We start from the raw sequence: 25,218 nt of genomic DNA on the forward strand, positions 1-25,218 counted from the left end.
ATCAGGCAATTGCCCACTGTTACTATAGACAAGTGAAGAAAAGAACCTCAACATTTATTAGCCTATTTATTCTGAGTTTAGAAATACCCCCAAATTGGCGCTAATCTGCTGTTGCCTCACATATCGCAGGGCCAGAAAGTATTGGAACACCACAAGGATTTTGAGGCCTTATTTTACTTGGATGATTTTTGGGCACATGTCATGTTTGCATAGGCCTAAAAAATTGTGCAGTTACTACACCATATTACAAATCCTAGGTATTCATGTAGGGGTATAAAGAGAATTTTTAGTTTTGTTATGGGGGATGTTCAATTTTTTAAATGGTGAAACGGTTATGGTAAATGAAAGGGACGACAATTATGAATAAAAGGGATGGATGAAAATAAAATTTAGAACTCCAGAGAGGTGTGGCATATCCAGAAGCCCTCCTTCATACACAGTCCGGGGTGGGAGGGACAGGTGTTACACTGGTATGTCGTGTCTTTTCTTATGCCTCTTTTGGCACAGACAACACTTTTTCTAGGAGTGACTTTTTTTCTGTGGGCCGCACTTCACCAGGAAAGTGCTGCCCTGGAACTATCCTGGGGACATCACTTGCAGAGGTAGAACTTTCTTCCTACCTCTGCCACATTCCCAAAGAGAAGGGATTTTATAGCCTTCTCATGGAATTCCAGGTATGTCCACTCCTGACCAGTGCTCTTGTAAATTACAAACGAGTTGTATAATGCCATTTGGATAAAGTACACCGCAATTTTTTTTATATTTATATTTATTATAGGCCTGGATGCAGACAGGCCGTGATGTGGTGGTGGGTGTTGCACCACGCACAGGGACAAGAGAGCATGTGGCATCATGAATGGATGTCAGTGTAACAAATTTTTATTGTGCAAAAGTTGTAAAACATAAGAAAGCGAAATAAATTTGGCATCGCTGTAATCGAACGACCCGCGGAATGAAGTTATTACGGTATGTTATTTACGCTACATGGTATATGGAGTAGCTTTAAGACGCAAAAAAGAACAGTGGAATTTGAGGTTTTTTTTTATTACCACCCAAAAAAGTTAATACAAATTAATCACATTTAGAACGTTGCAGCTGAAATCAGAATGTCTGTCACTACTTTATGCCTAGATCAACATTTATCACAGGAAAGTGCGATAAATGTCTAATCACTGGGGCCCCACCGATTACACCCCACAAGCACTAGAATTAGGGTCCTGAGCCCCCTGCTCCCCCTCACTGAATGATAATAGTGAGGAGACCTTTGAATGGAGCGCCGCTCTATGTGGGTTGACGGAGAAAGTAGAGTACAGCACTTGGCTGTCTCCATCAGCCCTATAGACATTGAATAGAGATAGAGCGGAAAGGGCCCATGATTGACGACCGTTGCATTAAAGTTCCTCTTCACTGTGGGGGGGGTACAGTGATGAGGAACGGGGACTCAGGACTGCCTTTCTAGTAAATGTAGGGGCCCCTTCTGTGTGACCCTCAGCAATCAGACATTCATCACCTATCCTGTGGATAAGTGTTAAATTTTAATCTTGAGACAACCCTTTTAAAGAGGCTCTGTCACCAGATTTTGCAACCCCTATCTGCTATTGCAGCAGATAGGCGCTGCAATGTAGATTACAGTAACGTTTTTATTTTTAAAAAACGAGCATTTTTGGCCAAGTTATGACGTGTGTTACATCAGGGCGTTTTTACTTCTTTTACTAGCTGGGCGCTCTGACGAGAAGTATCATCCACTTCTCTTCAGAACGCCCAGCTTCTGGCAGTGCAGACACACAGCGTGTTCTCGAGAGATCACGCTGTGTCACTCACTTCCTGCCCCAGGTCCTGCATCGTGTCGGACGAGCGAGGACACATCGGCACCAGAGGCTACAGTTGATTCTGCAGCAGCATCGGCGTTTGCAGGTAAGTCGATGTAGCTACTTACCTGCAAATACTGATGCTGCTGCAGAATCAACTGTAGCCTCTGGTGCCGATGTGGCAGACACGATGCAGGACCTGGGGCAGGAAGTGAGTGACGTCACAGCGTGATCTCTCGAGAACACGCTGTGTGTCTGCACTGCCAGAAGCTGGGTGTTAACGAACAGAAGTGGATGATGCTGATTCGTCAGCATCATACACTCCCATTCCTAACGTCCAGCTAGTAAAAGAAGTAAAAATGCCCCGATGTGCACACACAATACACGCCCAGTTGTACTTTTACTGTAAACACGCCCAGTTGTACTTTTGCAAGCCTCATTTGCATAAATACAAAAATGGTCATAACTTGGCCAAAAATGCTCGTTTTTTAAAAATAAAAACGTTACTGTAATCTACATTGCAGCGCCGATCTGCTGCAATAGCAGATAGGGGTTGCAAAATCTGGTGACAGAGCCTCTTTAAGCCAGGGTTACCAGGGTTGGATTCGCACAGTGTTGGAGAACACTTTTTCTGGTACCCCAAGTATAAGGAAGATATGGATCAGTTTTTTTTAAGTCTGTTCTTGTCAGAATCCATGAAATTATTAAAATATTGCCCATCCAGGAATCAACTGGAAGAATACATTATGTTCCAAAGTGTTTGCGATAAAGTTCTAAAAATTCCCAGAAATTATTAAATATATCTGAATTAGGTTGCTTCACTAGAAGAAAATTGGAATACATACCGGCGCAGCCATAGCCATGACCTACATAAGGAAACAAGTAGATGATGTGGTGATACATATGCTCACCTGGTGATGTCGTGCTGGGAGCACGACACCCCTGAAGATGTAGACTTTGAATTTGTAGTTAGACGTCAGGGAACTGCAAGCCACGGGTTGTACCGGAAACCAAACCCTTGGACCGGTTCTTAGTAAGATAGTGGGATTGTGTAGGTGATAGAAACTTAATGGAGCCTGTATCCATTAAAAATAATTTTACTCAAACGGTGTTTGCTTCTTCATGCAACATTAAGGACCAACAGTATACTACGCTCTAAGGTACCAGCGCCGCTTCAAGGGTTGATTTTTGCGTTTCTATCACCTACACAAGGTATGACTCTCACAATCCTACTATCTTGAATTAGGTTGCTGGCATTTGACACAGGTATAACTTATAAAGTTAGACATCTTCGATTGCAGATAAGATGTAATATAGGCCCTATGTAGTATCATTTAGGGCCTGTTCACCTCAGCGTTGAATTTCCATTCATGGGTTCCGTTGCAGCTTTCCGTTGGAGGAACCCATGAATGGAATGCCAAACGGAAACTAATGGTTTCGTTTGCATTACCATTGATTTCAATGGAAATGCTTCAGTTTTCCTTGGCTTGCGTCTTTTTCGCGGAAACAATAGCGTAGTCGACTGCACTATTGTTTGAGCGAAAAAAAACCTGAAACCTCACGGAACGGAAACAAGCGTAATCCAAAGGCAAACTTTAGCATTACCATTGAAATCAATAGTAATGCTAATGGAAGCTTTAGTTTCCGTTTGGCTTTCCGTTCATGGGTTCCAACGACGGAAAGCTGCAACGCAACCGATGGACGGAAAAGCAACGCTGAGGTGAACACAACCTAAAGCCATATCTTGATAATTGCTTACAGATATAGTTCTATTTAGCTGTATAGTGTGGCCTCTAAGCGGAGTCCGCAAAAATTATGCTGTGTAAACAGGGCCTTAGTGATTTAATTTAAAAAAATCTGAATCCTGTGAAAGTGGACTGAATTGTGGACAGATTTTTTTCAGAAAATCGCGGCAAAATGGTACAGTAAAAAATTTATATTGACCGCGGCATGTGAAACCAGTGTTTTGAATGCCGCAAATCTTTTTTAACTTCTGTTGTCACCTGCCCCAGCACATTAAATATAATGAGACATTGCCCCCCTGTATTACTCTTACTTTTAGTAGTAAGTTGCAGCCTAGGCTCTTTCACTATCTCCTGTAATTTTCCTGCATGAACTTGCAGAGCCGCCCTCTCGTCATGGCTCCACCCACTGTCACTCCATTGGTTCTCCCATATCTGCAAGAGGATCTGCTGATTAGATGAATGCCTGTCAACTAGGGAGACTGACCGGCTCGCATACAATCGGCAATTCCAGGTGGCACAGAGTGTACTGCATGCAGGGGAGTCGGCAGATGGAGGTATGGGGCGGCCCACTGACTGATCGGCCCACCGGGAATCTTCCTGGTAGGTTACATTACCAATCTGCCCCTGCCAGTACTTCTAGAAGCGATCACATATTGTTCCATGGAAACACTTTCCCAGTGAAATCCCTTCCACTGGTAAAAATTCAAGGACGGTGCAAAGTGTGTTACAAAAGCGGGAGAAGAAGAAACACCATTTATCAGAGCGATACCTGCCCCAACAAACCTGGCCTGTGCATGAAGGAGTGCTTCAAAGTATATCACTCATTCATGGATTATTAATTGTATCATTAATTTAACCCATTATTATTTCAAAGCGTCATGGTGTCCACAAACCAATCCAGCAAAATCCTTACTCCAAAAGCAAAATGGCACTCCATCATTTTCATGGCCTATTTCCAAAAATTTCTGTAAAAAACCTGTGGGGTCAAAATGCTTACTAGGCCCCTAGATAAATTCCTTGAGGGATGTAATTTCCCAAATGGTGTCACTTTTGGGGGGTTTCCACAGTTTTGGACATGCAGGGGCTTTGCAAATGCGACATGGCCTCCACAAAACATTCCAGCTAAATTTGAACTCGAAATGGCACTCCTTCTCCTCTGAGCCCTGCTATGTGTCCAAACAGCAGTTTATGACCACATATAGGGTATTATCGTACTCAGGAGAAATTGCTCTACAAATGTTGGGGTGCTGTTTTTCCTTTCGTCCTAGTGCAAATGAAAAAAACTCAACTAAATCTACATTTAATTGGAAAAAATATAGATTTTCATTTTCACGGCCTACTTCCAATTGTTTCTGCAAAAAACCTGTGGGGTCAAAATGCTTACTATACCCCTAGATAAATTCTTTGAGGGGTGTAATTTCAAAAATGGTGTCACTTTTGGGGCATTTCCACTGTTTTGGCCACTCAAGGCCTTTGCAAATGCGACATGGCCTCCGCAAACCATTCCAGCTAAATTTAAGCTCCAAATAGCGCTCCTCCCCTTCTGAGCCCTGCTGTGTGGCCAAACAGCAGTTTATGACCACATATGGGGTATTGCTGTACTTGGGGTGCTTTTTCTCCTTTAGTTCTTGTGGAAATTAAAAAAAATTAGCTAAACCTACATTTTATTGGAAAAAATATATACCAATAAATAATTTCCTTAAAAGGGGTGTAGTTTATCAAATGGAGTCACTTTTGGGGGTTACCACTGTTTTGTTCCCTCAGGGGCTTTGCAAATGCGACACGGCCTCTGCAAACCATTCCAGCTAAATTTGAGCTCCAAAAGAAAAATGGCGCTCCTTCACTTCTGAGCCCTGCCGTGTGTCCAAACAGCAGGTTATGGGGTATTGCTATACTCGGGAGAAATTGCTTTCAAATGTCACGCTAAAGCTTGGCTGAAACTGGGTCATGCAACAGTTCAATGATCCCAAGCTCACCAGCAAATCTACAACAGAATGGCAGAAAAAGAAAATAATCAAGGTGTTGCAATGGCTCAGTCAAAGCCGGACATTACGAGAGCTGTGCATAAACGAATACCCACAAACCTCAATGAGATAAAGCATCGTTGTAAAGAAGAGTGGACCAAGATTCCTCCAGAGCATGTAAGAGACTGATAAAGTCATACAGAAAATGATTATTGCTGCTAAAGATGGTTCTACAAGCTATTGATTTATGGGATGTACCTAGTTTTTCACACGTGGCTTTTCCATTTTGGCCTCGTTTTTGTTAAATAAATAATGACATGCGTAATTTGTCATGTGTTGTTGTTCATCTTGTTATGATGAGTGGATTGTGGACCCACTCCACTGTTGCTACTCCACCGATTTGACTTGGGGTCACTTCTTAGGGCGTTTTATATGTAGCCTCCCCGGTCCTCGCCCTTTAACCAACGTATGGGGATCTAGACTCTGCTGCAGGGAGGCTACCAGGTCACTACCTCTTTAGGTGGTCCTGTTGTGAGTAGCAGCTGGCCCAGCAGATCTGGATACAATGATGTAGCACACCGAGGGTACAGGCACTGGTAGATAATACCTTGTCAGATGGGTGAGGATCAGAAGACACAGTTCGTAATAGGTAGGAAGCCTAAGAGTAGTCTCAGGTAGTTGGATACAGATTGGCAGCAAACAGCGGGACGCAGACTAATGGCTGGTAACAGGATACAAGCTGGTAGTAGGATGCAGACTGGCAGCGGATAGCTGGCTGCCTGCCAGCGGCGGGTAGATAGCTGCCGGCCGGCAGCGGATAGCTGGATGGCGGCCGGCAGCGGATAGCTGGATGGCGGCCGGCAGCGGATAGCTGGATGGTGGCCGGCAGCGGATAGCTGGATGGCGGCCGGCAGCGGATAGCTGGAGGGCGGCCGGCAGCGGATAGCTGGATGGCGGCCGGCAGCGGATAGCTGGATGGCGGCCGGCAGCGGATAGCTGGATGGCGGCTGGCAGCGGATAGCTGGATACAGGCGGATAGATAACGGATAACTGAAACAGGATGCAAACCGGAACCGTTCCAGGACACAACTAGGTTGAACTAACGTAGTTATACTACTAAATACGTTAAAGATGTTGATTGCCATTTTAATTGGAAATTGGGCCCCAATCCTTGCCTGATGGAACTGAAAACAAGTAGTGCCTCAGATTTATCATGATTGATTTAAAAACCAGAGATGTTAATAGAAGATTCAAGTAGTCATGTAATATAAGGCCAAGTGGATTTTAAATTAGTGATGAATAACAAATTGTAGGACTGCAAATGGTAGGACTTTTGTTTCTTGTGCGCCTATTTTGACTTCTTGGAAAGAAGTTAAATTTTTTAACAAATGACGATCAAGCGCTAGATTAAAAAGAGGGGATAGAGATAGAACGCATCCCTGACAAGTGCCATGGTGTACAGGGAACCTGGAGAAGATAGCCATCTAGCCAAATCACAGAGTGTGGGTTCCGATAAATTGCCTGTATGGCATAAAAAAATAACGCTTTAACAAAATTGCAGACTTTTAGGATTCATGTGAAGCGTGCCCAAAAGACTAATCAAGTGCTTTATCTGCATCTAGACAAAGCAAATTTGTGTTTCATTTTAGAAATATGGGTACAGCTTATGACTCCTCAAGTGCCAGTCTACAATTGAAGATGACTAATTTTTCGTGTACAAGTTCTATTTGTGGTGGAGACAGTAGTTCAGGTATTATGGATTGTAGACATACAGAGGTGGGACCCGCATCTATCTGACATTTAGGACATATCCTGTGGATATGTCCTAAATGTCACTCATGGGAGAACCCCTTTAAAGCCGTCTGGGTCTGGGGATTTGTAGAATTTCATAGTTACTTAGGTTGAAAAAAAAGACACGTCCATCAAGTTCAATCGTTCTCACTTCAATTATACATCAGCCAATGCTAAATTATTTAGAACCCTTAATGACATTGGTCATTAGATAGGCATCTAGCCCTTTCTGAATACTGTCATTGTATCTGATATTACTGCCTCTTGGGGTAGGGCATTCCATAGTTTAACTGTTCTATGTCACAGAGCCCGTAGATAGTGATAATGTCACTAGGCCTGCTGTAGATGGTGTAAACCCACTTTGTTACCAAGGGATTTGACGTGGGGCTAAACCGGGAGCGGAGTCTAAGGGAACTCAAGGTATTCCCCCTATGACCCCTATAGAGGGATCTGGACTTCGGTGCTGGAAAACCCTAGATCGCTGCCCCCAGAGTAGTCTCCCTTTGCGACAGCCAATGTACACAGGAATAGTACAGTATGCAGGGTCAGGTATAGGGTTGAACGATGCATCAAAATATTGATACTATTTAGATGCTGTGCACCCTCAAACAGTTCAATACCGTTGATTCATGTATTTGGATACTAAGCTGTGTGGCCGCACAGCTTTGTATTGTAACACATGAATGTAATCACTATCATAATGTGATAGTCCGGCGCCACGCTAATGAGCGGCAGCATCAGCTCTGAAGACAGGGAACATGGCGGGCACACTGCCATGTTCTCTCTCTTCAGTGCCGGCTGCATCAGTTCATTCGGATGTCGTGGTATGGCGAGGTTCGCCACAGGTCACTGTCAGGAGGCAGGCAAAGAAAGTTGAAGGTACAGGCAGAGTCAAACAAAGGAATTTCAAACAAACGATCACCAGGATATCACTAGCAAGCTAGGAGGGACCAAATTGCTCAGGCAATGAATCAATCCAGGGAGGACCCCTTTATAGCATGGGAAATCTGGGTGAATAATTAGGCGCGCTGGTCATTTAAGAATAGGAGGGACAGAACGCACGCGCACTAGGGAGTTCAGGAGAAGAGCGGCGGCGATGGAGAGTACAACCACCTGGAGTGATGGAGGGATAAATAGGTTGTGCCCAGCTCGTGTTACTGGAGACACATACCCCAAAAATAGTTTAATGGCTTCTCCCACGTATTGCGATGCCATATATCTAGAAGTAAACTGCTGTTCGGGCACAGTGTAGAGCTCAGAAGGGAAGAAGCGCCATTTGACTTTTGGAGTGCAGAATTTGCTCGGTAGTAGTTTTGTTTAAAGTTTTACTGGTATTTCAGTTTATAATGTGGGGGACATATCTAAGCTGTGCGGAGTACATCAGGGCATAATCAGGTGATATAATAATATGGTAAAAAAATTTATAAAATGATGTTAGTTACACATTGAAGAAATCCTTTAAACCCAGGCCAGTGTCGCCCTGATAAATGGTGTCCTTTCTTATTCCCCTTTTGGTACACACTCTACACCTTTGCAGTTTGGGGAATTTTGCTGGGAAAGCGTTGTCCTGGTATAATACGGGCACCCTGGCCTGAATATTTTTTCTTTCCTGACTTATTTTCTTTTTTTCATAGAAGTAGTGGCATGAGGGCTGTTTTCTTCAGGACGAACTGTAGTTTCTATTGGTACCATTTTGGGGTACATGATCACTTTTTATTAAAAAATTTTTAGGAGGTAAAGTGATAAAGAAAAACCAAAAACAATTCCTGCATAGTTTTTATTAATGCGGCGTTCACCGTTCTGTATAAAATTACATGTTAACTTTATTCTGCAGTTCAGTACGATTATGGCTATATTAAATATATGTCGTTTTTATGTTTTACTACTTTTACATAATAAATCATGTTTTTGGGTTGCCATATTCTGAGAATTAACTTTTTGGCTTTTCTGTCTACGGAACTGTGATAGGGCTTCTCTCATTCTGGCATAGTTTTTTAGTTATATATTTTTACAGCGTTCACCGTGCGTTATAAATGACACGTTAACTTTCTGCGGGTCAGTACGATTCAGGCAATACCAAATTTATATTGCTTTTTTATGTTTTACAACTTTTTGCATAAAAAAAGAATTAATTTTTTCTGTCGCCATGTTCTGAGAACCATAACTTTTTAATTGTTTCGTCGACAAAGCTGTATGAGGGCTTGTTTTTTTGAGGAGCTGTAGTATTTATTGGTACAATTTCTGATCACATGACTTTTTGAACACTTATTATTCCAATTTTAAGAAGGCAAGGTAAACAAAAAGCAGCAATTCTGGCATTGTTTCTTAGCGTTTTATTTTTTACGGCGTTCACCGTGCGGGATAAATATCATATTTTTATAGCTCGGGGCATTACGGACGTGGCGATACTAATTATGTATGGTTTATTTTTTTCAACAATAAAGGGCTTGATAAGGGAAAAAGGGCGATTTTTATTTTATTACTTTAACCCCTTTAACACACCTAAACGTAAGTGCACGTCATGTTGCAGCGGAAGAAGTATGCTCCGGGTGTCAGCTGTGTATTACAGCTGACACCCGGCACTAACAGCCAGGAACAGCGATCGCTGAATAACCATGATTGTCTGAGGGCATTTTTTCAATTGACAGATTGACATAAACATTATACTGATTATGTAGCATCTCCTGTAATTTAAGTATTGTTTCCCGCTTGGTAGCCGGGAAATTGCAATGGCAAACCATTAGGGTGCTTTTAGACAGCCCAACATGGGCTGTGTAAACGACTGCCGAGCAACGAGACAACTCGTTAATCAGCGCTCATTTGCTCCTTTCACAAGAAGCTATGTTTGGGGAACCAGCGATCTTTACTACGATCACTCGCAGGGGCGGGGCATGTGCCCTGGGCACAACTTAGAGGGGGGCGCCAGCGCCACCTCCTCCTGCACTATAATTATACCTGTGTCTATAGGACACAGGTACAATTAGAAGCAATGAATGGCCAGGTACGTTCCGTGCCCGGCTATTCAGCGCTTTTGTACCAGTGAAGCGACTGGTACCTTTTGTACCAGTGAAGCTTCCGTTGCTGAAAGGCGCTGAATGACAGGCAAAGTCATCCTGCCAGCCAATCAGCGCCTTTCATAGACGCTTCGTTCAACCCCCAGGAGACCTGCGCAGAAGAGAGCAGGTCTCCATTGCTGCCGGACGGCGTGGGAGCGGGATTAAGGTGTGTTTGAATAGTCTTTTTTTTTATTGTATTAAAAAGTGTGTGGCTGTATCTACGGGGGGGGGGGACTTTATCTACGGGGGGGGGACTTTATCTACGGGGGGGCACTTTATCTACGGGGGGGGGGACTTTATCTACGGGGGGGGACGACTTTATCTACGGGGGGGGGGACTTTATCTACGGGGGGGACGACTTTATCTACGGGGGGGGGGGACTTTATCTACGGGGGGGGGACTTTATCTACGGGGGGGGGACTTTATCTACGGGGGGGGGGACTTTATCTACGGGGGGGGGGACTTTATCTACGGGGGGGGACTTTATCTACGGGGGGGGACTTTATCTACGGGGGGGGACTTTATCTACGGGGGGGGACTTTATCTACGGGGGGGGACTTTATCTACGGGGGGGGACTTTATCTACGGGGGGGACTTTATCTACGGGGGGGACTTTATCTACGGGGGGGACTTTATCTACGGGGGGGACTTTATCTACGGGGGGGACTTTATCTACGGGGGGGACTTTATCTACGGGGGGGACTTTATCTACGGGGGGGACTTTATCTACGGGGGGGACTTTATCTACGGGGGGTACTTTATCTACGGGGGGCTATATACTGGGGTGAGCTATCTATGGAGCACCATATACAGGGGCGGGCTATATCTACAAGGGGGCTATATACAGGGGTGGGCGATCTATGGAGAACTATATACAGGGGTGGGCTATATGTGGAGCACTATATACAGGGGTGGGCTATATCAACAGGGGAGCTATATACAGGGGTGGGCTTTCTGTGGAGCACAATAGAGAAAAAGAGGGTTGGATCCAGCATGGACTGTAGATAAAATGGAACGAAGTTCCAAGTTTAATGGACAAAAAATTAGTTAAAAATCAGGACATTGGTTGAAGTGTGGAATCCTGGGGTGTGAGGAAAAATATTGGTGATGTAGAAAGCCTACGCGTTTCAGACACTGCAAGCGTCCTTACTCATGGCTAATGCATGAGCATTAGCCATGAGTAAGGACGCTTGCAGCGTCTGAAACGCGTAGGCTTTCTACATCACCAATATTTTTCCTCACACCCCAGGATTCCACACTTCAACCAATGTCCTGATTTTTAACTAATTTTTTGTCCATTAAACTTGGAACTTCGTTCCATTTTATCTACAGTCCATGCTGGATCCAACCCTCTTTTTCTCTATTGTTATCCATTTATCGTGTGCCGACACGAGGATCCGTGCAGGACGATCTGAGTCATATAAACATAAAAGGTGAGCTGGAGGTCTCTTTTTCTATTTTTGTCTTTCTGTGGAGCACTATAGGGGGAGCTATTTGTGAGATACTATATACAGGGGTGGGCTATATCTACAGGGGGACTATATACAGGGGTGGCCTATATCTACAAGGGGGTATATACAGGGGTGGGCGATCTATGGAGCACTATATATAGGGGTGGACTATATCTACAGGGGGGCTATATACAGGGGTGGACTATCTGTGGAGCACTATATACAGGGTGGACTATATGTGGAGCACTATATACAGGGGTGGGCTATATCTACAGGGGGCTATATACAGGGGTGGGCTATCTGTGGAGCACTATATACAGGGTGGGCTATATCTACAGGGGGGGCTATATACAGGGGTGGGCTATCTGTTGAGCACTATATACAGGGGTAGGCCATATACAGGGGTGGGCTATCTGTCGAGCACTATATACAGGGGTGGGCTATATCTACAGGGGGTTATATACAGGTTTGGGCTATATGTGGAGCACTATATACAGGGCTGGGCTATATCTACAGGGGGCTATATACAGGGGTGGGCTATCTGTAGAGCACTATAGGGGGAGCTATTTGTGGGACACTATATACAGGGGTGGGCTATATGGGGCACTATCTACAGGCGGCTCTATCTACAAGGGGCTCTATGGCAGACACTATCTACAGGGGGCACAGTGCGTGTGCGTGTGTGACACGGTGTATGGTGCTATTATAATTAGAGGTGCAGTGTATGGCGCTATTATATTTAGGGGCGTAGTGTGTGGTATAATGATAACTTTATCTTTATTTATAGGTGTAGAAATGTTGGAAAAGTGAGAATCTGAAGACATCTGAGCGGCAAACTGCAGAAATGGGCTGTGACCAGGAGAAGTCATCATAGAGGTCTGGACCGGATGGAGAAAAAGAACTAGAATCTGATACGTCACCGGTGAGTCACTTAATGTAATTGTTCATTCTGCCTCTAATCAGTAATGTAGTCACTGTATGATCTGCAGCGAGATGATGGGTGGTATGATTATGATATGATTTCTTTTTTGTGAAACAGCATCTCCCAGCATATCCTTATCATTGTTCGGGCCATGCTTGGAGCTGTAGTTTTACGCCATACAAACCTGTACAGCAGGGGTTGCACTAAATTGAGCTGTATTTGTGCTGGTGCTGTATATATGTATTGAGCTTGGTTCTGGGGCTGTATTTATGTACTGAGTTGGTTCTGGTGTTGTGTATAGAACTATATTGCTTGTAAAATGTACAAATGTTTTTATGCTCGAATTACATAAAAAGAAATGTGGAAAAGAAATGACACGTCATTGATTGGTAGAGAAAACAAACACGGCGAGGGGGAAGGAGATGTCGGGAAAGGGGTTGGTGGGGCACCAAACTGAATCTTTGCCCCGGGTGCTGGAGAACCTAGCTACGCCTCTGATCACTCGTCCTCATACTTTTCTATCATGTGGACAGCACAGCTCCCTGTTTACACAGGGATATCTGTTGCAGACAACAATAATATTTCTTGCAGCATAAATGATACAATCAACCGATGAACGAGAGTTTGCTTATTCGTCGACTGATCGTTGCCCTGTTTGCCTGATAATTGGCCAGAGTAAAAGGTTTGATCATCACCCGTGAAGTAGATCTGCAGGAATGCAGGTTCCTGATCCTCTACTGACAAAAGAGATCCAATGAGATGGGATATCTACCCTTGTATCTTAAATGTGGGCATGAAACCACTCTCTCTGACTTCAGTTGCTTCAAATTAAGTCATGTGAAAGCAGATGTTATAACTTCAGATTTTGCTAAAAAAAAATCTCTGGATTCAAAGCTATTGCCTGTAAGAAATTACTTGAGTGGCTCTGGAGGTGTTGGCAAGTCTGGTATCTGCCTTGCCTCCAGAGCAGCACATAATTGGTTCCTCCTTGGGAAATGTTAAGGCACCACAGAAAGTGAATGGAACTTCCATTTTGCCAATTACAACCAATCTATGTTGGCCATAGACTATGGTTGGATCATAATTGAAAGCACCATCATGCATGAAAGCCCACTCATTAGTACGCTGAACAACACGATATGCTCTATCAGCTTGCTTTCTGGCCTGGGTTTGGGCAGGATTCTCTGCGCATCTGAGTGCCACCTGTCTGATCTGTTGCTGAGAATGCCGGGCCCGAGTTTGCTGAGAAGCTTCAGCAGCTCGTGAAGCAGATTTACCCCAGGCCATTGGAGACTTCCTGCCAATTAAGGGAGTTCTCTGGTGGCATTTTGCAAATTGAAGTTAACGGTTAGTTGAGTTAAATTTTGCTAAGTTTAGATCCTGAAGGTGTGGTGACTGCTTAGACGGCAAGGATCCCACTAAAGTCAGCAAGATCAGCTGGCATTTGCCGACCCCCTTCAAGATTTATGACTGAAAATGTTAATATGTGTCCAAAAAGTATAAGTTGAAATGGGGGATGATTTATATAAACTGGTGTTAAAAGTCGGGCCTTAAGGCCCCATGCACACGACTGTGCCCGCAATCCCGGCCGCTGACTGACAGCCGCATTTTCGGGCCGTGCTCCCATACAAAGTATGGGAGCACGGGCCGCAAAATGCGAAAGAACGGACATGTTCCATAATTCCCGGAACATTTGCACGGCACTGACACCCTTCCGTAGTGCTACGGAAAGGTGTCAGTGTTCAATGAAAGTGAATGGCTCCGTTTTTGCGGACCGCAGTTGCGGTCCGCAAAAACTGAGGTTTTTTGCTGTCGTGTGCATGGGGCCTTACAAAAACCTTCCCACATACCCGATGTAACTATGTGCCATATTTGGAGTCAAATGGTTCAAGCATTTGGATGCCTATAGAGGACAAACAGACATTTTATCGTATAGATTAATAGGAACTTAACGGAAATCTTAAAGATGCCCTGTCAATCAAGGGCCAAATCTGTCAGAGTAGGTCCAATTAACCCCTTCCTGACCACCCCACGTAGATTAACGGGATGCAGCACTGGTCCTTGTGCCTGCAGCCCGTTAATCTACGTGTGCTCCTAATAGAGAACACAGGCGCTCCCCACAGCCCGGCATCTCCCAGTACAGGCGGCTACTAGCAGTCTTAGTACTGGGGGAAAACATCGGGTCGGATCACAGCGATTAACCCCTTAAATGCGGCAGTCAATAGCGACCGCCGCATTTATGTTTTTAAACCAATATTGGCACCCCACTACGCGATTGCGGGGGCCGATTGTAGCTATGGCAACTGGAAGCCTAACAAAGGCTTCCGGTCTGCCATCTATGGAGACTCCTGTCAGTGTGAAACTGATAGGTAGAATACCCTGCAATACATAAGTATTGGAGGGTATTATAACAACGATCCAACAATTGGATCTTCAAGTTCCTATTGGAACTAAAAAATAACAAAAAAAAGTTAAAAAAAAAGTTACATTTCAGAATAATAAATTTTAAAAACAAATTAATAATAAAAAATAAATAAAATAAAATCGCCCTTTTTCCCTTATAAAGTCCTTTTATTGTTAGAAAAAATGAAAAAATAAAAATATGCATAATTTGTATCACCGCGTCCGCAACGGCCTGAACTATAAAAATATAATGTCATTTATCCCACACGGTGACCACCATAAAAATAAAAAAAACGATACCAGAATCGCTATTTTTTGTCACTTCAGCTCCAAAAAATTGAATAAATAGGAATCAAAAAGTCACATGTACTCAAATTGTACCAATAAAAACTACAGTTTGTTCCGCAAAAAAGAAGCCCTCAAACAACTTTCTTGATGGAAAAATAAAAAAGTTGTGGCTCTTAGAATATGGCGACACAAAAACAATATAATTTCTTTAAAACTGTAAAATATAAAAAACCTATATACATATGGTATCGCTGTAATCGCATCGACTTGCAGAATAAGTTAAATATGTCATTTATAGCGCACGGTGAACGCCGTGAAAAAAAAAAGAATAAAAAACAATAGTTTTCACGGCCTAATTACACTAAATTCAGCATAAAACCTATGGGATCAAAATGCTCACTACACCCCTAGATAAATCCTTTTTAGGGCTGTAGTTTCCCAAATGGGGTCACTTCTGGGGGATGTACACTGGTTTGGTCCCGCAGGGGCTTTGCAAATGCGACATGACAACCGAAAACCAATCCAGCAAACTTGAGCTCCAAAAGCCAAATAGCGCTCCTTGGCTTCAGAGCCTTGCCGTGTGTCCAAATAGCCATTTATTACCACATATGGGGTAATGCCGTAATCATGAGAAATTGCTTTACAAATCTTGGGGTGCGTTTTCTTCTTTATTCCTTTTAAAATTTGATAATTTCTACGTTTTATTGGAAAAAATTTCGATTTTCATTTTTACGGACGAATTCCACTTGCTCACTATACCCCTTGATAAATTCTTTTTGGGGTGTAGTTTGCAAAATGTTGTCTTTTTGGGGGTGTTTCCACTATTTTGGCCCCCACAAGACCTCTTCAAACCTGACATGGTGCCTAAAATATATTCTAATAAAAAGGAGGCCCCAAAATCCTCTATGTGCGCCTTTGCTTCTGAGACCTGTGTTTTAGTACATTACCACACTAGAGCCACATGTTGAGTTGCGTTTCTCTGGTAAAACCTTTTGTGTTACAGAAAAAATGGATTAAAATAGATTTTTTGACAAAAAAAAAGAAAAAAAGAAATGTGTAAATTTCCCCTCTACTTTGCTTTAATTCCAGTGAAACACCTAAAGGGTTAAGATACTTTCTAAATGCTGTTTTACAAACTTTGAGGGGTGCAGTTTTCAAAATTGGGTGACTTATGAGGGTTTCTAATATAGAAGGCCCTCAAAGCCACTTCAGAACTGAACTGGTACCTATAAAAATAGGTTTTGGAAATTTTCTTGAAAATGTGAGAAATTGCTGCTAAAGTTCTAAGCTTTGTAACTTCCTAGAAAAAACAAAGGATGTTCAAAAAATGATGCCAATCTAAAGTAGACATATGGGAAATGTTAATTAGTAACTATTTTGTTTGGTATTGCTATCTGTTTTACAAGCAGATACATTAAAATTTTGGAAACTGCTAATTTTTGCAAATTTTCTCTACAATTTGGTGTTTTTCACAAACAAATACTGAACTTATTGATCTCATTTTTCCACTAATATAAAGTACAGTATTTCACGAGAAAACAATCTCAGAATCTGTTGGATAGGTAAAAGCATTCCCAAGTTATTACCACATATGAAAAAAAACGGCTGTGTCCACAAGGCCAAAACAGGCTCAGTCCTAAAGGGGTTAAAGAAACTCAAGTTAGTGAAGCTGGTGTAGTAGCTTGTAACGGAGAACGTAGAACTTTCAGGGCTGCATCTGTATCTTCAATAAGCCAAATGTTTCCATTCTGTGTGAAACATAGTTTTGCAGGGTACAGTATAGTAAACCTGATTTGTTTTTCATGAAAGATTTTGCAGATGGAAGTAAAAGCCTTTGTTTTGGCTTCAACATTAGTAGAAAAGCTTGTAATATCAGTAAGGATTGACCCTCAAAAAGGTTTGTCATAGGCTTTCTAAATAGCGCAGCTTGATCTGATAATTGATACGTTTGAATATTACAGGCTGAGGCCTTGCTGGTGGGTCACGTTTCTAAGGACTAAGGGGGGATTCACACGAGCGTGTATTCGGTCCGTGCGGGCCGCGTGGTTTTCACGCTGCACGCATGGACCAATACAAGTCTATGGGGCAGTACAGACAGTCCGTGCTTTTTGCGCAGCGTTTGTCTGCTGCGCAAAAAGCGCGACAGGTTCAATAACTCTGCGTATTTCGCGCATCACGCACCCATTGAAGTCAATGGGTGCGTGAAAACCACGCGCACCACACGGAAGCACTTCCGTGGGACGAGCGTGATTCGCACAACAGCAGTGAAAAGGATGAATGAAAACAGAAAAGCACCACGTGCTTTTCTGTTTCCGAACATCCAAACGGAGTGTCTTTGCGATGAGCGAAGCCGGACAAGCGAACCGAACTCGTTTTGGCCGAACCCGGCAAAAAAATTATCGGTACGCGACGTCAGGAGATAGTCACTGTCCATGGTGCTGAAAGAGTTCAACTGTTTCAGCACCATGGACCGTGACTTCCGATCCCAATATACATGAACCTGTAGAAAAAAAAACGAAGTTCTGACTTACCGCTAACTCCCGGCTTCTTCCTCCAGTCTGACCTCCCGGGATGACAATTAAGTCCAAGTGACAGCTCCAGCCAATCACAGGCCAAGCACAGGCTGCAGCGGTCACATGGACTGGCGCGTCATCCAGGGAGGTGGGGCCCGATGTCATGAGAGGCGCGTCACCAAGGACGCGTCACCAAGGACGCGTCACCAAGGCAACGGCCGGGAAGTTCTCGGTAAGTACGAACTTTTTCTTTTTTTTCTACAGGTTTTGCGATATTCTGTTCGGCATTCACTGTCGAGGGTGCTGAAAGAGTTAGCTCTTTCAGCACCTTGGACAGTGACGGCCGTCGACTAGCCTCATCTCTATGATGGCGGCTGCGCGAAAATCACGCAGCCGCTCATCAGACACGGATGACACATGCAGCTGTCAAATGGTTTTTGCGCGCGCAAAACGCCGCGTTGTTTGCGCGCGCAAAAACGCAACGCTCGTGTGAATCTGCCCTAATACGGTGTACACACTCAATTGCTAGAGGTATCTAAATGATTCCTAGTTGTAAAGCGTTAGACACAGATTCTGCAGTAAATTAAATTTAGCAGGTTTAACAGTCTAAGGGACTCTTATGATTCAGAGATTGTTCAATAAATTGTGGCTGCAATTTTCCAGATAGTCTCTTTTTTCCTTAACCCCTTTACGACGAAGGACGGATAGATCCGTCCTATGAAGGTGCTAGATCCCACATAAGGATGGATATATTCGTCCCCTGATCTCGTGGGTACTGCCAGTATACCCAAGCAATCAGCGGCAGGAGCACAGCTGTTATACACAGCCTGGCTCCTGCCCCAACTGCCAGAATCGAAGCGAGCACCAATTCCAGCAATTTAACCCATTAGATGCCGCTGTCAATAGCGACAGCGACATCTAATGTGTTTGACATGAGTAAGTTACGGCACAGCATGATCTCACAAGAGTCATACACTTTTCTTTACAACGCCCACTTGGTTAAAGTAAAAAAAAACCCAGTTGAGCTTTTACAAAGAATTACCATACCTTTAAAAGGTCCTGCAACAGATTCAACGGAGTTGAAATGCACTTGGTTAGAAAAAGCATAGTGCAGACAAAATCTAATGGCTTCTAACCCTTTATTCTCATATTCGCTGAGGTTCAGTAAAGACCCTGGGCCAATTATCAGGCAAACGAGTGTTCACGGAAACAGGGCAATGATCATCAGATGAACGAGCAAACGCTCATTCATCGGCTGGTTGTATTGTTTATGCAGCCGAAAATATTATCTTTGTCGGTAGAACATCTCCCTGTGCAAGCTTCCACTGACAAAGCAAATAAGATGGGATGAATCAAAAAGGGGCATAGATGCACACGATGAGAGCATAGTTCTACTACTTTACAAATCACTAGTCAGACTACATATGGACTATTGAGTACCATTCTGGGCACAAGCATGCAAAAAGATATAGCGGTGCTGGAGCGGGCTATCAAAGTAATAAATGGAATGTGTGGACTGCAGTACCTAAAAATATTATTATCAAAATTAGGATTATTTCGTTTGGAAAAAATATGAATTAGGGATGACTAAGCACTTGGTTTACAAAGCCACCTCTCCATTTTTTCTCTGCCTGGATGGCGCAGTCCAGTGACTGCCTCCCACACTGGACATGGGTTGGATGACCCTGGCTCTCGACATAGGTGGATGTCCTGTAGATATACCATAAATGTCTGAAATGCGAATAAAACTTTAAGATAAGAAAAATTGGCTTACTGTATGTCTCATTGGGATTTTTTCATCACTGGATCGACATTTCAGTACAATAGCTTGAACTAGATGTACTTACTGTATATCTTTTTACTACTGTAACCCCTTAAAGACTGAGCCATAACTTTTTCTTTTTCCGCCAAGAGAGTGGTGTGAGGACTTATTTTTTTGCAGGAGGAGTTGCAGTTTCTAATGGCACCATTTAAAGCACCACAAAATGTACTGGGAAACTGAAAAATAAATAATCTTTGCGGGCGGAAATTGGAAAAAAACTGATTCCTACATTGTTTTTTGGTTTTAATTTTTATGGCTTTCACGGTGCGGTAAAAACTACAACTTAACTTTATTCTGCGACTCATTACGATGATACCAAATTTCTATAGGTTTTTTTTTATATTTTACTACAAAAACCAGCGATTTTGGCGTTTTGATTTTTTTGTATTTATGGCATTCACCGTTCAATTTAAATAATGGTTTATTATAATAGTTCAGACTTTTACAGACGCAGCCATACCAATTTAGTTTTTTTACATTACTTTAGAGGAAAAATGGGAAAAGGTTTTTTTTTAAACTTTTACTATATATTTTTTTCACTATTAATAACTTTATTAAACTTTTTTTTACGCATTTTATTAGCCACCCTAGAGGACTTAAACCAGCAATCGCTAGAATACGAATGTATTGCAGTGTATTGTACATTTTACAGGCTTTTGTTGTCAGAGGCAGAAAGAAGGCCGTCCTGGGGGCATTCATTAGGCAAATGAGGTGGCATGACAACCATCGGTGCCCCCGCAACGCGATCGGTGGGGTGCCGATGAGATGTCGGAGGGCCAACCCCCCCTTTTTAACAGCTCAGATGCTGCAGTCGCGATTGACCGCAGCATTTTAGGGGTTAAATGGGCAAGAACACCACGGTTGCTGTTTCTGGCCATTAGTCCCGGGTGTCAGCTGCAAAACACAGCTGACACAGGCTGAGTATGGAGCTCACTCAGCCAGTGAGCGCACTCCATACTTCCCTATGACGCTTATAGCGTACATGTACCTGATAATGCATCAAGGGGTTTAGGTATTTAGAAGCCGTTATTACAATTGTACAATAGGGTAACTATTCACACTTCATGGTAGATTTAATCTGTGTTTCTGTGAAGTTCTGACAAAACCAAATGTTATATGCACTGGTACACCACCTAAGCCCTCACAGGTAATGGCTCTGAATGGCCACTTTATTAGAGAATCCTGTCCTTTCACGATTGTAGCTTCGTTGTATGAAAATCAGACACGTTGCTCGGAGTGCAGCAAAAATTCATGTGAGCAAGTTTTCCATGGATCAATTTCCACTAGAATCCATATTAGAATGGGAAAATCAAGCGATCTGAGCAGCTCTGAACGAGGCATGGTCATTGGTGCTAGACTAGTCGAGGCCAGTTTTTCAAAAACTGCCAACCTTATGGAGGTTTCTGTGTGAAGACTAAACGGAGAATGGTGTGATCGAGGAAAAACATCCAGCAAAAGGGGTTCCTGTGGACCTCAACAACTTGTCGATGAAAGGGGTCAGAGGAAGCTGTCAAGAATCCTTCTTCCAAACAGGCAGTGCACAATCAAGAAAATTACAGCCAAATACAATGCTGGTACTCCAACTAACCTGCCTGAACTCGCATCTCATCATTCCTTAGCATGGATATGTTATAACAGCAGATGACCATTTCGAGTGCCATTGCTGTCTGAGGGAAACAGAAAGCCGAGACTCCAGTGGGCAAAAGAGTGCAAAAATTGGATTACTGAGCAGTGGGAAAACATCACCTGATCAGATTCCAGATTTTTTGCTCTGTGCTGACGGAAGGGTCAGAATTTGGCACAAGCAGCATGAACCCATGAATTCTTCCCGTCGGGTCTCAACAGTTCAGAATGGTAGAGGTGGAGTAAGTGCGTGGGGAATGTTTTCTTGGCACATCCTGAGTCCTCTGATGACCTTTATGGTAGAAGGACATTTTAGTGGTAACTGAGAAGCTATCCTGTCTCCGTGGGCCAATATTTCTGCATAACAATTTTAAAACCAAGTGGAATCTATGCCACGACAAATTGCTGCGGTTCTGAAGGCCTAAGGAGATCTAACTAGATGGCTATCTCTAATACATTTTACCATTCAGTGTAAATATTGGGAAAGATGGTTTCCTAGCAATCATAATGATAATTGGCCAGTGTAACTGAAGGAGCAGATCAGCAATAAAACATTTCTATTGGCAGCACATTCAGTAAATAAAAATGGCCCCTAGATGAAGCTGTCTGACGTCAGCGAAACGCGCGTTGGGACATATCCGGTCTTAGATTAGGGAAAGAAAATACAGATTTGAAGGGAAATTTACTGGTGTAATACCTGCTGGTAAACGATCACCAAGCAGGGTAATATTTACTGGCACTGCTAGACGCCGTCCATGGAGAGACAAGTGCGATCTTGACTTAGAGCTGAATATCAGCTCGGCTACTCACAGCGCTCGAACAGCGTGTGAGCAGTGATTCAAACAGCTGACGTGCGGTTTCAGTCTTCGGCGTCTGGCTTGTTGCTTGGCAACGTGCTCTCCACGTGTGCTGGAGAGAAAGGCAGCGTTCTTCAAGCTGCCTTTAATGTCAAGGAGTTACATGCACAGATGCAGGAGTGATTTCAACTCCAAGCTGAACACCAGCACAGCAGCTCATAGTGCTTCAGCAGCCTGTGAGCAGTGAGTTAAACAGCTGACACGCTGCTTGGGTCTCAGGCGTCTGGCCTGTTGCTTGGCAACGTGTTCTCCACGAGTGCTGGAGAGAGGTGCAGTGTTCTCCACGAGTGCTGGAGAGAGGTGCAGTGTTCTCCTGGTTGCTCTTAGTGTCTTCTGTGTTGCCAAACACTTACAAATAAATATAAAGTGTTACTGACATTGACTATAACATCAGCACTGGTTCATTTTGCTGTGGAAAATACTTGTCAGATTTCTATCATTGACAAGGTTGCTGATAATAAAATAAATAAGGCACCTGTCAATGTTTAGCACTGACAATTCAATTTGTCTGCTATGTGTGACACACTTTACTACATTCAAGTGTGCAGCTGGCTACTTTAGCTTTATACAGACTCATTCCACAGGCATTAATTAGTACCAGAGGATGATATAGTGATATACATTATCATATTTGCCCCTCTGTGCACTCCACTCTAGCTATCCGATACTGATGCATGCATTGTTTTCCCTTCATCCCCATTCTACCATCTTATCATATATAGGTTGAATGGTTTTATCTATTATATGGGGTGTACTTTAATGAGGGACCATTCGCCCCCATCCCCTTTTTGGTATATTATACCTAAGCCGGTAATTTGAATACTGAATTTTAATAATTCAATACAATAGATCAGTTGGTCTTCTTGCCCTTCTTTTTCCCATTTCTTTCCCTTCCCTTTCAATTTGTTTAATTTAATTTGGTGGTGTACATCAGGGCTTAATTGGAAGCAATAAAGGGTCTTCAAGAGGGATTGTTGTTATTTAAATAAAAATGGTACTCTTAGAAACATTTATATATTTTTTAGGATATTAATAATGTGAGAAAAAAAATGTTGCTAAAAAAACATTCGGTACCTTTCCACCTGATAATTTCTTTGCGCTTTCAAACAGTTCATCGATGTGTGATGTAAAAGACATAAAATCTGGTATCACAAATTTTCTTCGAAACGCCTGTGTTAGCAGCACAATGTTGCTCTGGACACACCTATGATGAAAATAAATCAAAATATTTTAGATGAAAACCAATTAATCTACATAAGAAAATATAAAATAAATAAATAAATCAAAACATAAAAAAAGGCATTCATGTTTCAGTGCATGTTTAAAACTGTTGACGTTGTGAATTAATCTGATTGTCTAGGGTAGCGCATTCCAGAGCACTGGTGCAACGTGAGAAAAATCTGTGAGACCATAGTGGGAGGTTTGGATTATGGTGGATGTTAAAGGGAACCTGTCACCAGCATTTTAGCTATAAAGCCAGCAATACCTGGTGAAAGTGGGTGAAAAATCATTGTCATCTAAGCTATAAATATGTTCTAAGTAAGCTCTGTAGCTTTAGTATTCCGTTTTTCAGTGGTCCCACGCCGTATGCAAATGAGCAGAAAAGAGTCAAATCTTCATCTGAAAAGAGTCAGGTTTTCATTCCTCCAGCATCTCAGAGTGGACTCCACCTCCTTATTTTTGATTGACAACTCCTTAGCCAGTCAGGGCCGGACAGGTGGTGGCAGTGGGCGTGGTTAAGAAGCTCTGTCCCAGAGGGAAAAATAATTACCATAAAAGGCGGGAAAAGTTCAAACGACGATATTTACCGACAGAGGAGGACTTCAGGAAAGAAGATAACAGGAACGAACTCTGGACAGCTGCAGCCATTGAGGGGTCAGGCTAGTTTAACAGGTAAGATGTTGATGACAGGATCCCTTTAATCTAAAGTCGTTGGCAGAACATAGAGCGCGAGTAGGGTGGCAGGCAGAGATGAGGGAGGAAATGTAAGGAGGTGCAGTACTGTGGAGAATTTAATTCTGAAGGGCATGGACAATCAGTGCAGCGACTGGCACAGGGTAGAGGCGTTGGTGTAATGGTTGATCAGAAAGATGAGCCTGGCTGCTGCATTAAAGGGGTTTTCCAGACACGAAAATTTTCAGGACGGGCAGCATTTGAGCACTGAAGAATTTCATGAACATAAAGAAAATGAGGCGTTAGCAAAGAATTGAACATTGAAGAGGCTTCTGACGTACACCCGGTTTTGCAGGATCCTATTCTATTGGACGTGCATGTGTGTCGAAGTAAAAAAAAAAAAAAAAAAGCACAAGGATGAAAAGCAGAACTTCCGGCCAGCCAGAGGTAGGGTGAACAGGAACAAATGCACTCAGATTTTTGACAGAATGCATAGTAGGAAGTTTATTTAATTTTGAAAGAGATTTAGTACAAAACTTTCGTATCCCTGGAAAACCCCTTTAAGGGTAGATTGGAGAGGGGAGAGTTTATGGAGTGCAATACTGATTAGTAATGAGTTACGAGAGTGAATCAAAGCGACAATGAGAGTTTTGGCTGTTTCCACAGTAAGAAAAGGATGGATTCTGGAGAGGTTTTTGAGGTGAAAGTGACAGGAGAGTGTAAGTGATTGGATGTGTGAAGCATAGGAAAGATCGGAGTCAAAAATAACCCCAAAACAGCGGGCGTGCTGCCTGGGAGTTATGGTAGTGCCACACACTGAGATGGAGACATCAGGTTTAGGGAGGTTAGTAGATGGTGGGACCACACAGAGTGCAGTTTTAGAAAGATTCAGTTTCAGATAGAGAGAGGACATGATGTTAGAGACAGCAGACAGACAATCACTGGTGTTTAGTATTAGAGCAGAGAAAAAAATAAAAAAGACAAAAAAAGTTCTAGATTATACATATACAGTATACATTAGTATAAATACAGTATACATATGTACATTTACTGTACAAAAAAAATAAAAATGGCCCGCAGAA

General features: G+C 42.9%; 1 protein-coding gene across 2 annotated transcripts in view; it reads right to left on the minus strand.

Moving 5' to 3' along the window:
* Window positions 1-25,218, minus strand: part of GLS (glutaminase) — a 413,780-nt gene that overhangs the window by 339,232 nt on the left and 49,330 nt on the right. For both annotated transcript variants that reach the window (XM_075829939.1, XM_075829940.1), the window contains exon 4: window positions 23,318-23,447. In XM_075829939.1, coding sequence (XP_075686054.1) covers window positions 23,318-23,447 — 130 coding nt within the window. The remainder of the gene's footprint in view (window positions 1-23,317; window positions 23,448-25,218) is intronic.

This window comes from Rhinoderma darwinii, chromosome 6 (genome assembly GCF_050947455.1).
Source record: "Rhinoderma darwinii isolate aRhiDar2 chromosome 6, aRhiDar2.hap1, whole genome shotgun sequence".
Lineage (NCBI taxonomy): Eukaryota > Metazoa > Chordata > Amphibia > Anura > Rhinodermatidae > Rhinoderma > Rhinoderma darwinii.